A 15,722-nucleotide genomic window follows, 5' to 3' on the forward strand; every position below is an offset into this window, starting at 1 on the left:
CAGACTCATAGGCGTAAGTTACTGTAAATTTAGCCAATAATCAAAACCAGTGAAACCCACCCGAAAAAAAAATATTATAATTTCCTTTGCATAAATAAAGACATTTGCATCATAACTTGATGCAGAAAAGGCGCAAATTGATGCAGAAAGATTCACCAGAATGCAGAAAATGAAGTGTTTGATGACCAAAATTTCAATTTTGCTCAAAAGTGGAGATCTCAACCCCCCCCCCCAATGTTGAACCCAAAGTTACGCCTGTGACAGACTATTATGTAATAAATGTATATTCCCAGTTTATGTTTTTATAAAGAGTCGACTGCAGCCTCTGGCTAAGATTAGTTTACAGCGTGCCGCATTCAACAAATGTTTGTGCTTCTGAACAAAATAATGAGAAAACTGCAAATAAAAAAATATATATATGTATTTCCATTTCACATTTTATAGACTCGCAGTTCAGCCTGTTGATGTTGGAGTTTTTCTAGAATCACTCGTCCTGTCTCTGAGGGAGCGGTGCTATTGTCCCTTTTTGTATTATTGTGATTTATTATACTCACTTTTACATGAGATTCAAAATGGCATTGTACTGTACAGTCTAAATGCCAAATAGATTCTTTTGCAAGAATTTCAGCATTTGATTTTGTTCTATTTTATTTGTTTTGAGATATTGTACTCGCAGATGTTTCATCTCAAGAGGTTGCCACTTGACACAAACTCATTCTTTAACGTGTGTTTTCACTCGTACGTCTTCTGTCTCTGCAGTTACTCCTACGCCTCCTCCTCCACCTTCTCTCTTAAATGGTATTATCGTTTTTTTATCAACCTGGACCCTATGTTCCTATGTTTCTGTGTGGAATTGACTGATAGGAACAACAATCTTTGACATTAGTCCAGTACAAATCGAGAACGCTGTAACCGGCAGCCATGAACAGGGCTGAAATGTAACCCTATGGGGCAAATGTGCATCGTCAATTTGGTCCTTACAGGCTCCGATTAATATTCTAAGTGTCTGACAACCTTATGGAAAGGATCCCTACAGAGATAAGCCTTTTCAAACCTCTTTAAAACCTTTCTGTTTAACCAGAAACAGCTCTGAAGTCGCTAGCGCTAAATCCACCAGACTCCATTAAAAAAAGCAATACTTTTAGCCTGAATAGAGCCAACATATTTTCACATGTAAATCGGTAAACTATGTGTTTATTTCAACCAAAACTAGAGTTGTGACTGTTGGAAAAGTGGAAGGACGACCCAAAATAGCTTTTTATAGTTTTATTTAGTTTCTGTCGAGTGTATTTTACGATGCTAAAATTACTATTTATTTACATGGAGTCTGGTGGGCTTAGCGAACGCAATTTTGCGGACATTTTTATGTTTAAAAAAAGGATCTTACCCTTTAACAGAACGGTCGACCTCCTTAGAAATACATTGGAATATTAATCTGAGCCTGTCAGCAGCAAAACGAGCCCTTTTGTGAAGGTAAATACAAGCTGCACAATTCAATTCAATTTTATTTATAGTATCAAGAGTTATCTCGAGACACTTTACAGATAGAGTAGGTCTAGACCTCACTCTATAATTTACAAAGATCCAACAATTCCAGTAATTCCGTATTAATTAACAATTGCCCTATTAACTTGTAGCTTGTTTTGCCGCTGCCAACTGCAGCGATCTCGCTTAACACTGGACCAATGTCAAAGATTGTTGTTCCCATCAGTCACTTAGACCCAAAACCATAGGAACATAGGGTCCAGGTTGATAAAAAGAACGGTAGTTACCCTTTAATGACTGAGTGTTCTTTGATCCTCATCCAGCTCAGCCACACAAGCACGTTTCATACATCTTTTGTGTTTAGTTTTTACTGTGTGTGTGTGTGTGTGTGTGTGTGTGTGTGTGTGTGTGTGTGTGTGTGTGTGTGTGTGTGTGTGTGTGTGTGTGTGTGGGCGCGTGTGCGTGTGGGTCTGGACTTGAAGCTGACAGACCACTGCCTTGTAAATTCTTTGCAACCCAAACCATAATTTGTCTTTGAGACAATGTCAGTCCAAAAACAGACAAATGGATGCAAAGACAAGTTATTTACTTTTATACCGTGTTAGGGCACAGAGGAGACAGATTTAGCTATTTTAGTGAACACATTTGTCAGTATAATTGTTTCATGTTAGAGTTTTTTAACATTTTAAAGAGACTTAATGCTTCATATTTGAAATACGGCACAAATGTGGGTTGATTTAGGGTTGACTGTCTTTATGCATGTAACAGAGTGAACATTACGCGCACACATTAACAGACTGCTCTCATAAATGCACATTTGACTGTTAAAGTGCAGGTTTTTTAAAATTCTAAATGTATGTAAGCCTAAGTGTACATTCTGTATATCCACAACTTTTTTAAACCCATCGCAAAGTATTATTGTGTGTGCCTATCTTTTTTCTTTTTTTTTACACTTGAAATGATAATAAAATGGTTTTGAGTGAAGTGAGCCTTTTTTTTTTCTCAGTAAACCTGCAGTACATGAACCCTCAACACATTGGCTAACAGGCAATATGTTGTTAAATGGCTCCTCTTGGTGGCTACGTCTCACATTTATAGATATTAGTTCTACTCTGTTTAGAGTTTAACCCTCTGAGGTCTAAGGTCTAATTTTCACATATCTTCTTAAATTCACCTTTTAATTATATGTATATAATATTATTATTTATTCAGGGAAGGTTCACTGAGAGGAAGCTGCCCAGTACAACCACAGTCTGATCTGCTGGCCACTGAGCAGCTCCACCGGAGCTGTTGGAGGTTAATGGCCTTGCTCAAGGGCACCTCAGTGGTGGTAATGAGGGAGGGACAAACATTCACTTTCCCCACCCAGATTTCATCCTGTCGGTCTGGGGATTGAACCGATGGCCTCCAGGTCACAAGCTCACTTCTCTAACCTTTAGGCCACCCCTGCACATAACCTGATACTAATGTGCTTCACATGAAAATGTTCAGAACAAACTCAGCTTTTGGTCCAGTGAGGCCCAAATGTGTTCCAGAGAAATGTGTGAAGAGATAATTTGGCCCTAAAGCTGAAAAGTGTATGTTGGCTTTATGAAATTTCTCCAATCTCTTGTGAAAACATACCTACACTCGATGCCTACACTTGGTGCATCGAAATGAGTAAAAAATAAAAGTCTTGGGTTCACAAAAGTAGCGTAATATAGGAATAAAACAGTAAATAAATGTCTAAAATGAAATTTTGGGTTACACTTTACTTGAAGGTATCGACATAATCTTGACATGACACTGTCGTAACAATGATAAGACACTGTCATGAACGTGTCATAAACGTTATAAACAAGTCAAACGTCTTTGTCATGACAAGTTGACATTACATTTATTTGGAGTGTCCTTATTAAGACAACTTGACATTAAACAGGATGACATTATGTCAAGTTGTCATTACAAAGACAACTTCTGGTAATGTCACTTTGATTAATAAGTTGTCGTAATCAAGACAACCCAAACAATGTCAACTTGTCATGACAAAAACTGAATGAAACTTAATGACAGAAGTCCTAAACGTTCATGACACGTTTATAACGTTTCTGACACGTACATGACAGCGTCATGTCATAGTTATGACAGTGTCATGTCACGATTATGTCGATACCTTCAAGTAAAGTGTTACCAAATTTTGTAATATCGCTTTTTGAGTAGGAGTGCTGTCAAACATCGCTTGGACTCGCCGGTGCCTCTTTTGTCCTTTTTTCCTCAGAGCGATAAAACCAGGAAATAAAAAAATAAAATGACTGTTTACAGTCAAACATGCTCCAGTTTGTGCCAAAAAGTGCCATTATTTTTTTTCAGGGTGTTATATATTTTTTTTATAACATCAGACAGCAGAATTAATTTTAACCCCTTTTCTGTTTTCTCAGTCAATATGTATAATTGTATAACATGGTCCTTTATTTGTTTTAAAGTGTTTTTAATATTTAGCTAGCCTGGAAACTATTTCCATATCTTGTGTATTTTTTTCATTCTGCATTAATTGCATAGTTTCTATTTAAGAATATTGCTCTGAATGATCCGACACACTTTGAGAAAGAGGAAAAAACTGACTTAAAAATAATATTCAAAGTAAAGCTAGCCTGCATAGCTTCATTGTAGCTGTGAATTAAAAAAGGTGAAAGGTAAAGTTTAAGTCATTAATTCATATTTCATAGGCCAGAAAAAGTTGTTGTAGGTCCATTAGCTCTGCTATGGGACCATTAACTAAATCCTGTCTGCCTTGAGACAATAGAAAGACACTGAAAGGAAAACTTGGTTCATTTTTCGACACAAAATAGTGAATTAAACTATGATAATAGAACATAACAGAGTCCAAATGTGCTCTCATGATTGTGATAGACTCACAGGATCCTTTATTTTCTACAACTTAAAACAATTTAAAGTTTATAAGAGTGACATTAATGTGGAAATATGTGATAAAGTAGTCCTTTGGAGTCTAAAAGAACTGGATTGGATCATCTGGCATTCATAATGAAGGGGTTTAATGAATGTTTAAACTTAAAGTGATGTGCATTGGGTTCAGACATGAATACATTTTTATTGGGGATCGTTTGACTTGAAATATCTACAGACATCTAACCGTCCGTCCAAAAGAAATAGGCGTATTTCCCAAAATGTAGAACTATTCCTTTAACTACAGTGGTTGCACTCCAGATGTAGGCTATCTAATACATACAGTCACGAGATGGGTGGAATATACAACTGTTACTAACAGTGACGACGATTCATGAAATGTATGATGTCAAAAAAAGTCATAGTATGTCGAAAAAAGTAATAAAAAAGTCAAAGTATAGTAAGTCAAAAAAGGTTTTTAAAAAGTCATAGTATAGCATGTCGAAAAAAGTTAAAAAAAAAGTCATATATAGTAAGTTGAAAAATGTTTAAAAAAAAAGTCATAGTATAGTAAGTCGAAAAAAGTAATAAAAAAAGTAAAAGTAGGCTATAGTAAGTCGAAAAAGTTTTTAAAAAGTCATAGTATAGCATGTTGAAAAAAGTTTTAAAAAAGTCATAGTATAGTAAGTCGAAAAAAGTAATAAAAAAGTAAAAGTAGGCTATAGTAAGTCGAAATATGTTTTTAAAAAGTCATAGTATAGCATGTTGAAAAAAGTTTTTTTTAAAAAGTCATAGTATAGTAAGTAAAAAAAGTTTTAAAAAGTCATTATAATATGTCGGAAAAAGTTGAAAAAAAAAGTCATGGTATAGTAAGTAAAAAAGGTTTTAAAAAACGTCATAGTATAGTATGTAAAAAAAAAAAAAGGTCATAGTACGATTCATGACATTTATGACAAAGTATTTTCAGTAGAAAACTCAGTAGTAATGTCGTGTTTTCCGACGGTCCCTGAGCTGTCCGTGAAGGCAGCAGCAGCAGCACCCTGGTCTGAGCGGGTCTGGACTCTACAAGTTGGACTACGTCAACAGGATAGAGGAGAGCGTCCCAGCCCTCAGAGGAGCTGAGCACACAAACGTCCTCTAAATGTCCACACAAGGAGACGAGCTGCTGCGTCTCGGAGCGGGCTTTTCCTGCAGGTGGACATGTTTGGTCCGCGCGTAAAGACGCACTGAAGACGGACTACAAAACTTTGACGCTTTTTTTCTTCTTCTTCTTCTTCTTCTTCCTCTTTTTCGATCACCAAAAGAGCATCAGCGGCAGAAAAAGATGTTGGCGAGGAAAAGCATCATCCCGGAGGAGTTCGGTGTGCCGGGGCTCGCCTCCCGGATGCCCCGCAAGCCGGTGTTCAGGGACCGCGTGAACAAGGCGCGCTTCATCGCCAAAAACGGATCGTGCAACTTGGCGCACAAGAACATCCGCGAGCAGGGCCGGTTCTTGCAGGACGTGTTCACCACGCTGGTGGACCTGAAATGGCGCTTCACGCTGGTCATCTTCACCACGACGTTCGTCAGCAGCTGGCTGCTGTTCGCCATGAGCTGGTGGCTGGTGGCGTTCGCGCACGGGGACCTGGGCCAGGAACGGGAGCGGGAGTTGGATCTGGACCCGGAGCGGCACAACAGGACCCAGTGCGTCCCCCGAGACAAGTAAGACAGACACGGAGCGGTGTCCATACCTGTTATTGAAGTACAAATTACATGTGCGAATTGGATTATTAAAGTGTGTTTGACGCGACTTGTTTTTGTTGTTGTTACTAAAACTCTCTCTATCTCTGTCTCTCTCTCTCCCTCTCTCTCTCTCTGTCGCTCTCTCTCTCTCTTCCTCCCTCTCTGTCTCTTTATCTCCTTGTCTCTTTCTCTCTCTCTCGGTCTCTTTCTCTCTCTTCCTCTCTCTCTCTCTGTCTCACTCTCTGTCTCTCTCTCTCTTCCTCTCTCTCTCTCTCTGTCTCTCTCTCGCTGTCTCTTTCTCTCTCTTCCTCTCTCTCTCTCTCTCTCTCTCTGTCTCTCTCTCTCTTCCTCTCTCTCTCTGTCTCTCTCACTCTCTCTGTCTCACTCTCTGTCTCTCTCCCTCCCCTCGTGCTCTCTCTGTCTCTCTCTCTCTCTCTCTTTCCATCCATCCATCATTACTTCATCCAAGCCACCCACCCTCCTCTTCACCTTCCTCTCTTCTTCCATTATTTTGTTTTTAATTCGATAGAAGAGGAGGAGAAGGAGGGAGAGGAGGAGAGGGTTTGGCACCTCCCTCTTACTGTAGTTCACCGAGTCCTTCCTTCCTTCCTTCCTTCCTTCCTTCCTTCCTTCCTTCCTTCCTTCCTTCCTTCCTTCCTTCCTTCCTCCTTCCTTCCTTCCTTCTTTCTTTTTTCTCTTTCTTTCTTTATTTCCTTCCTTCCTTCCTTCCTCCCCCTATCTCACCTTAGTCACCTCTCCTTCCAGCTAACTCCCTTCTCTGTCCGCTCCCCAACACTGGTGGGAAAAGTACATTTACTTCCTTCCATTGTATTACTTCTACTTCACTACGTTTCAGAGGGAAATATTAATCCTTTTGTTTAACAGCTATAAATACATTTCAGATTAAGACTTTACATTAAAATGTGATGAACCTATCAAATAAAATGCAAGAATAAAACATAACCTCTTTTTATGTTTGTGACCCCATGTTTGTGTTTTGTTTATGTATATAAATACATAAACATTAAACGCTAAGAAACTATTTTAAATGCTAAGAAAGGCATTTAAAAGACAATAAAAACACCTTAAGTTTATTTTGATTCTAATACTTTTGTGAAGTAAAATTGTACTGCAGGACTGTTACTTATAACTGAATATTTCTACAGTGAGTTGGTTCTGGACCCGGAGCAGCACAACAGGACCCAGTGCGTCACCGGAGTCAAGTAAGACAGACACGGAGCGGTGTCCATACCTGTTATTGAAGTACAAATTACATGTGCGATTTGGATTATTAAAGTGTGTTTGACGCGACTTGTTTTTGTTGTTGTTACTAAAACTCTCTCTCTCTCTGTCTCTCTTTCTCCCTCTCTCTCTCTCTGTCTCTTTATCTCCTTGTCTCTTTCTCTCTCTCTCTGTCTCTTTCTCTCTCTTCCTCTCTCTCTCTCTGTCTCACTCTCTGTCTCTCTCTCTCTTCCTCTCTCTCTCTCTGTCGCTCTCTCTCTCTCTTTCTCTCTCTGTCTCTCTCTCTCGCTGTCTCTTTCTCTCTCTCTTCCTCTCTCTCTCTGTCTCTTTCTCTCTCTTTCTCTCTCTCTCTCTTTCTCTCTCTCTCTCTTCCTCTCTCTCTGTCTCTCTCACTCTCTCTGTCTCACTCTCTGTCTCTGTCTCGCTCCCTCCCCTCGCGCTCTCTCTGTCTCTCTCTCTCTCTTTCTCTCTCTCTTTCCATCCATCCATCATTACTTCATCCAAGCCACCCACCCTCCTCTTCACCTTCCTCTCTTCTTCCATTTTTTTTTTTTAATTCGATAGAAGAGGAGGAGAAGGAGGGAGAGGAGGAGAGGGTTTGGCACCTCCCTCTTACTGTAGTTCACCGAGTCCTTCCTTCCTTCCTTCCTTCCTTCCTTCCTTCTTTCTTTTTTCTCTTTCTTTCTTTCTTTCCTTCCTTCCTTCCTTCCTCCCCCTATCTCACCTTAGTCACCTCTCCTTCCAGCTAACTCCCTTCTCTGTCCGCTCCCCAACACTGGTGGGAAAAGTACATTTACTTCCTTCCATTGTATTACTTCTACTTCACTACGTTTCAGAGGGAAATATTAATCCTTTTGTTTAACAGCTATAAATACATTTCAGATTAAGACTTTACATTAAAATGTGATGAACCTATCACATAGAGAAAGGGGGACTGAGTACCCAGGGCCCTCATGTGAGATGCTAGAATAGATAGCTGTAGATGCAGAGAAAATGCCTTCCTACAGGGCCCAGAATTTTGTGCTACGCCCCTGCAAGTGGTCTATAAATACATAAACATTTAGTGCTAAGAAACTATTTTAAATGCTAAGAAAGGCATTTAAAAGACAATAAAAACACCTTAAGTTTATTTTGATTCTAATACTTTTGTGAAGTAAAATTGTATTGCAGGACTGTTACTTGTAACTGAATATTTCTACAGTCTTGTATTGCTACTACTTTTTACGTACCTTAAGAGATCAAAGAGTACTTCTTCAAAAAAACGAAACAATAACATGTATTTAATTTATTAGAAAGCCACAGTAAACAATAATGTTTTTAAGCCCTAGTTCAAATATTTCATAAACAAATCAAGCCCCCAAGATCAGAGAAAAAGTCCAAAAACTGAAAACAGATTTGTTCATCAGAACTTGGTGTTTTTTCTTCGCTCCCATTAATCATCTCAAGACTCCTCAGATTTGGATCTGGTGACCCCAAGGAAGGGAACCGACCTCTAGGGACCACTGGACTAAACTGTATATACAGTTAAAAAGTAGCTCCACCTCCAGCTACAACAGTAACATGCTGTATTAACAATCTAATAATAACAGGAGACATTTTACTGCAGAATCGGTACTTATAATACATAATACTCATAATACTAGCCGCCACACACACACACACACACACACACACACACACACACACACACACACACACACACACACACACACACACGTCTTTTTAAAGATTTTTTGGGGACATTTTTTACTTTATTTTTAAATGGGGTAGAGAGGGGTACGGCATGCAGTTAAGGTGTCTATGGAGTAGTCTGTACATTGTTGTATTGGTACTATCCCCCCTTTCTCTTTTCCATCGCTACCATTGAAAACCATGAATATTGCACATAATCAGTGGAAATATGTTTCTTATTCTTTTAACCCAGTACAAACAAAGTCCAATGGGAGTGACTGTCCTTAAAGGTCCCATGACATGCTGATCTTTGGATGCTTTTATATAGGCCTCAGTGGTCCCCTAATACTGTATCTGAAGTCTCTTTTATATAGACCTTAGTGGTCCCCTAATACTGTATCTGAAGTCTCTTTTATATAGACCTTAGTGGTCCCCTAATACTGTATCTGAAGTCTCTTTTATATAGACCTTAGTGGTCCCCTAATACTGTATCTGAAGTCTCTTTTATATAGACCTTAGTGGTCCCCTAATACTGTATCTGAAGTCTCTTTTATATAGGCCTTAGTGGTCCCCTAATACTGTATCTGAAGTCTCTTTTATATAGACCTTAGTGGTCCCCTAATACTGTATCTGAAGTCTCTTTTAAATAGGCCTTAGTGGTCCCCTAATACTGTATCTGAAGTCTCTTTTATATAGACCTTAGTGGTCCCCTAATACTGTATCTGAAGTCTCTTTTATATAGGCCTTAGTGGTCCCCTAATACTGTATCTGAAGTCTCTTTTATATAGACCTTAGTGGTCCCCTAATACTGTATCTGAAGTCTCTTTCCCTAAATTCAGCCTTGGTGCAGAATTACAGCCATGAGGAGCCAGTCCCACAATGAGCTTTCCTTAGTATGTGCCATTTCTGTGTCTGTAGCTATTGAGGAGGAGAGAGGGGGGAGCAAGGTGGAGGGTGGGGGTGTGGCCTTGACCAACTGCCACTTTGCTTGTTTGAAAGCCATGATGTCTCTCTCTCTCTCATGGGTGGGCCAAATTCTCTTGGCGGGCAAAGCAGAGAAAGGGGAGGTAACCTTTCCCCTTATGACCTCATAAGGAGAAGATTCCAGATCGGCCCATCTGAGCTTTCATTTTCTCAAAGGCTGAGCAGGATACCCAGGGCTCGGTTTACACCTATCACCATTTCGAGCCACTGGGGTACCATAGCAGGCTGGGGGAACGCATATTAATGTTAAAAAACCTCATAAAGTGACATTTTCATGCCATGGGACCTTTAAGAAAAAGGATCAGACTGATTTAAAGCTATAGTGCGTAGTTTCGGTCTCCCCCACGGGGAATTCTCCGTAATGACAACAACACTGTCGGCGCGTCCACATGATACAAGCCTTCCGTGATCCGATATCTCCGATATCTCTCTCCTCAGGTCGTTCACGTCAGCCTTCCTGTTCTCCATCGAGGTTCAGGTGACCATCGGCTTCGGAGGACGTATGATAACAGAGCACTGTCCGACCGCCATCACCGTCCTCATCATGCAGAACATCATCGGGCTCATCATCAACGCTGTCATGCTGGGTAAGAGACTCACAAAGGGTTGCCAGCGGTGGAAGAAGTACTCAGATCTTCCACTTACGTAAAAGTAGAAATACTACAGTGTAAACATTAGGGCTGGGACGATATGCTTTTCTCCCGATTCGACTCTTTCACGATACATGGGTGCCGATTCGATTTGTATCACGATTTTCATTTATTCCAATTCTAGAAGTATCGCGATTCAATAGTATTAAGCAGGGCTTTAAATTAACTTTTTTAATCACCAGCCAACATTGCTAGTACCCTGGAAATCCAGAGTTCTCGCGAGAGCACAATTTAAATATGCTCAGCGAGTCACTCTGGCATTCAGTAATGATGCTCATTAACAATGCCCTTGTAGCCGAGCTGCACCAATCACATTGGTGTATCTGATATAGGCGGGCCAGCGGCGAGCTAAACAGATGACGACAGAGCTCCTACGTCAAAGTCATTAGTAAACATTGGAAGATGGCTACGGATGAACACCAGTTGTTTGAAATGGCTTTGGCCGCTACGATGAACGAGTTAGACTTGGCTTTTTATCTAAAAAGAGGAACAGAAGACGGCGCTCCAATCGTTCCTTTGCAAGAAGGACGTTTTTGCCGTTTTGCCGACCGTATACAGCAAGAGTTTAATCTACCAGTTAGCTCCGCTAGTAGCTAAGCTCTGGATACGTCACCCTGTGGATTGTTGTGATTGGTCGTAGGGTTATCCAATTGCGTGCAGGCAGATTTTCAAATGCATGCTTGGTGCCGCCCCTCGAGTTGGGCCATTTTCATTACTCAATGCCAGACCTTTTTCTTTCAGATTTGGGTCTGGATTTCCAGGCTACATTGATCGTACATTTTTAAATTTACCAGCTAATCAGATTTTCCACTAGCCAAATTTTTTACTAATTTCGAAAAATTTTAATAACTGAATTACTTAATTTCATCAATACTGCACACTAGACCCGTAGCCAACGTCACGACATGGTGTTCATGGTAAATGTAGGATTAGTACTACGAGCAGAGTTGCCAGATTAAGATTACATTTCCAAGCCAAACACACACACCAAAGCGCCCAAATTTCTTGGCGGAAAACTGGCAATCTGGCAGAATTTCTGCAGCCGGCCGATTCAAACAGATGCAGTGTTGTTTGGCTAATAACTTTACAATGCAACCCGCTAAAGTAAACCTTTACCAGCATTTGGCGGGTTGAGTATTGCAATTTTCTTTTCCTTCTTTAACAAAAACAAAAGTTGAATAATACACTTTTAGAGACAATATATCATGAGACATTTCTAAAAACTAATAGTTTTCTAAGAAGATTGCACATCACATGTCTGTCAGTCAGTCTGACATTTGTTTCATCTGTAAAGAAGAACAGAACATGGATTTTCTGCATTTTCTGCTTTCGCTCTCTTTTGCTGGAAACAGTTACGACGTTGTCGCTGTCGGTGGTACCGTTTGAACAGAAAATATTTATATTATAAATTATAAATTGTTTCTTTAAATGATGAATAAAAAATATTGATTCTGGGGAAAATTATCTTTTAAAAAAAATGTGTCGCACAAAAAAATCGCGATACATACGATTTTCGACACGGAAGGCTTGTATCATGTGGACGCGCCAACAGTTTTGTTGTCATTACTTAGAATTCCTCATGGGGGAGACAGAAACTACGCACTAGTAATGACAACATAACTGTTGACGCGTCCACATGATACAAGCCTTACGTAACCCCCCCCCACGTTTTTCTTAGTTTGCACAAAATGGCTTTGATTTTCTCATAGACAAATCGTGTTAGATTACTGACAATGTGTCTTTGTCTCGCCACAGGTTGCATCTTCATGAAGACGGCGCAGTCAAACCGTCGGGCAGAGACGCTGATCTTCAGCCGCCACGCCGTGATCGCCGTCAGAAACAACTGCCTGTGTTTTATGATTCGTATCGGGGATCTCAGGAAGAGCATGATCATAGGAGCCACCGTCAGGTTACAGGTGCTTGTCTACTTCATTATCCCCAGTGAAGAGCGCTCTCTTTTTACCTCTGTGCTGGAGGGAAGGAGAATTACTTAAATCTGTCATTTACTGAACAGCAGCGTATTATTTTACCTTGCTAGATGGTTTCTTCTTGATGAAAAACGTTTCCTTTCTTTGCTGAGTAGTCTTCAGTAGTTTTTAGATTTTGTTCTCGTTGTATGTAAGATCCATGTATTTCGTAGATTATCTTTTAAATTTAAGGAACCTATCGTGGCGTATTAGGGCCATTGCAGGTTAAAAAAAATTACGTAGCCGGGGGGAGGAGGGTAATATATATTTTAAGATTAATGTGTTACATTCACGAGAAAAAACTCACAAATTTATGAGAAGAAAAAAAAACATGTATTTTTTTTTGAACCACATCACTTCACTTTGAAAGCTTGGCTCAACCCCATCAAAATGAAATTATACTTATTTTGAATAATCGGATTTAGCAATGAGGAAAAAAAGGTGCACAAATAAGATTAAAATGAACTGATAATAATCCGGACTATGTGGCTGTAGGTGGTGAGGAAGACGACCACGCCGGAGGGGGAGGTGATCCCCATCCATCAGATCGACGTCCAGACGGAGACGGCGTTGGCCAGCAACAGCCTGTTCCTCCTCGCCCCGCTCATCATCTGCCACATCATCGACAAAAACAGGTACCAGATTAGATGAGGTGTGTGGGAGACATGGGAAAGGGATCTGAGTATTACACTGGACGATGAGGAGTGGGACAAAATCTGTAGGAATATTAAAGTGCTCATATTATGCTCATTTCCAGGTTCATAATTGTATTTAGAGGTTATATCAGAATAGGTTTACATAGTTTTATTTTCAAAAAACACCATATTTTTTGTTGTACTGCACATTGCTGCAGCTCTTCTTTTCACCCTGTGTGTTGAGCTCTCTGTTCTAGCTACAGAGTGAGGCATCGCACCTCTGTTCCATCTTTGTTGGGAGTCGCACATGTGCAGTACCTAGGTAAGGACTATTAGCCAGTCAGAAGCAGAGTATGAGGGCGTGCCCTGACAGTACCTAGGTAAGGACTACTAGCCAGTCAGAAGCAGAGTATGAGGGCGTGCCCTGACAGTATCTAGGTAAGGACTACTAGCCATACAGAAGCAGAGTATGAGGGCGTGCCACGCTAGCAGCTAGGCGAGCATTATAACGTGTGTTACAAAGTGTTTTGTTCTGGGAGATGGGTCAGTTTTTTTGATTTTGAACACACACACACACACACACACACACACACACATTACTTCACAGGCTGTGTATTTGTGTTACTACATTATCTGGGTCACATGGCAGTAATATAAAAACCAAAACAAACAAAAGATGTATCCTGGAATTCATTCAAAACTTGAATTTGTTTAAAAAAGCAATATAATAATAATAATAATAATAATACAGTAATAAATATCTAAAAAAATATTTTTGAATTTGACAGAAAGAGACAATTATATTGGTAATTGAAATTATTTCTGAGACGATCAATTGTACAGCAAAATTTTGAATTGTTACAGTTCTACGCACACGCACGCACACACACACGCACACACACACACACACACACACGCACACACACACACCCAGTGTAAAGGTGTGGTTGTGTGTTGTCAGCCCGCTGTACGACTTGTCGGCCATGGAGCTGCAGTGCAGCGACCTGGAGGTGATCGTCATCCTGGAGGGCGTCGTGGAGACGACGGGGATCACCACGCAGGCCCGGACCTCCTACGTCTCCGACGAGATCCAGTGGGGTCACCGCTTCGTTCCCATAGTGACGGAGGAGGAGGGCGTGTACTCTGTGGACTACTCCAAGTTTGGTAATACAGTCAAGGTGAGAGTTCTAACAAACTGATCTTCACCGATTGGTACAGAAAATATTAGCATGAAGTCGTACTGTTAAATTCTTTTGCCATATTTTAGATATTTTAGGCAACTCTTCCTTGTATATTCAGATTGTTACTTCTTTATTACCTATATTCTTATGATAATCGCTTACTTACTAATCACTGTAAATGATACCTGTGTTTCAGGTAACGACCCCACGCTGCAGCGCCAGAGAACTGGACGAGAAGCCGTCTATCCTAATCCAGACTCTGCAGAAGAGCGAGCTGTCGCACCAGAACTCGCTGAGGAAGCGTAACTCCATGCGGCGCAACAACTCCATGCGTAAAAACGCAGGAGGCAGCGGGGGTCTGCGCAGGAACAACTCGGGGCTCCTGACACCGAAAGTCCAGTTCTTCACCCCGACCGAGGGAGGCCAGAACCTGAACGCCGTTACCTGACATGAGGCCTGCCTCCCGATGGCTGCCCTGCTCCTCCTGGTGGCCAGGAGGATTATGGGCGTTGGTGTTTCTCCTCGTCTAACGGGACGCCTTCTCTTTCTGTTCCCTGCCTTATCTAGACTCCCGACACTTTTAATGTTACCTCATGTTCACACGCATGGAGTAATCTAGTTCTTATTTTTTAGAATGAACTGTTGCAGTTTATTTCTCCACACTCATAGCGCTGCCACAAACCAATCCATTTTTCTATCTTTTCATTATCAACAAAGCAATAATAAACTTTGGGCCTTTATGCCTGTTTTACCATTTCTAGGGAGATGTATTTTCTTATTGAATAAAGTCACAGTCTAACTACTTGTAGCGGTAGCTAGTGGCAATCAATCACTGTACTGACCATGTGTGTTTTTCACTTTATTTTGTCTTTTGTGTTGTTGAGAATAAATGCACTCACTTCATTTGAATATGGTTTTAATATCTGAACTGCTCAAATGACCCCAGCGAGAAAATGTTTTTAGAAAATCAGCACTCAAGCAACTGTGCAAAGAAATCAAATTATGTTGAGAAACATATCATATGTCATAGCCTATATCTTTTTTTTTTGTGTTTTTGTCTTTTTAACTCGATGTCATTGTAAATGAGGGCTGCTCCTCAATGATCTCTCCAGTATAAATAAAGGTTGAATGAATGAATGAATGAATCAATCAATCAATCAATAAAACAAGAAAAATATGATAGTACAAAAAATATAGAGTAATTCTGTTTAAATCAACAGATATACAAAAGGGCATGCACATTAAAATAAACAGGCATCTAAACACACACATCTAAATTCAAATATAAATCCAGTTATATTG

At 40.2% G+C, this 15,722-nt stretch overlaps 1 protein-coding gene across 2 annotated transcripts; it reads left to right on the forward strand.

Moving 5' to 3' along the window:
- Nucleotides 1-5,421: 5,421 nt before the first annotated feature.
- kcnj8 (potassium inwardly rectifying channel subfamily J member 8) lies at nt 5,422-15,329 on the forward strand. 2 transcript variants are annotated; one of them, XM_039791338.1, is made up of 7 exons: nt 5,423-6,069; nt 7,257-7,313; nt 10,426-10,574; nt 12,393-12,553; nt 13,100-13,239; nt 14,201-14,417; nt 14,617-15,329. In XM_039791338.1, exons 1-7 carry the CDS (start codon nt 5,693-5,695, stop codon nt 14,866-14,868), a joined length of 1,353 nt encoding a protein of 450 aa, XP_039647272.1. In that variant the 5' UTR covers nt 5,423-5,692; the 3' UTR covers nt 14,869-15,329. The 2 variants fall into 2 exon arrangements, with proteins under 2 accessions (XP_039647273.1, XP_039647272.1); XM_039791339.1 differs by lacking the exon at nt 7,257-7,313 and having other exon boundaries at nt 5,422-6,069.
- The last annotated feature ends 393 nt before the right edge of the window (nt 15,330-15,722 follow it).

This window comes from Perca fluviatilis, chromosome 23 (genome assembly GCF_010015445.1).
Source record: "Perca fluviatilis chromosome 23, GENO_Pfluv_1.0, whole genome shotgun sequence".
NCBI lineage: Eukaryota > Metazoa > Chordata > Actinopteri > Perciformes > Percidae > Perca > Perca fluviatilis.

Coding starts and splice junctions, on each gene's coding strand:
- kcnj8 (XM_039791338.1), top strand. CDS start 5,693: ATGTTGGCGAGGAAAAGCATCATCCCGGAGGAGTTCGGTGTGCCGGGG. Junction 12,554..13,099: donor GAGCCACCGTCAGGTTACAG/GTGCTTGTCTAC, acceptor ATGTGGCTGTAG/GTGGTGAGGAAGACGACCAC. Junction 14,418..14,616: donor AGTTTGGTAATACAGTCAAG/GTGAGAGTTCTA, acceptor CCTGTGTTTCAG/GTAACGACCCCACGCTGCAG.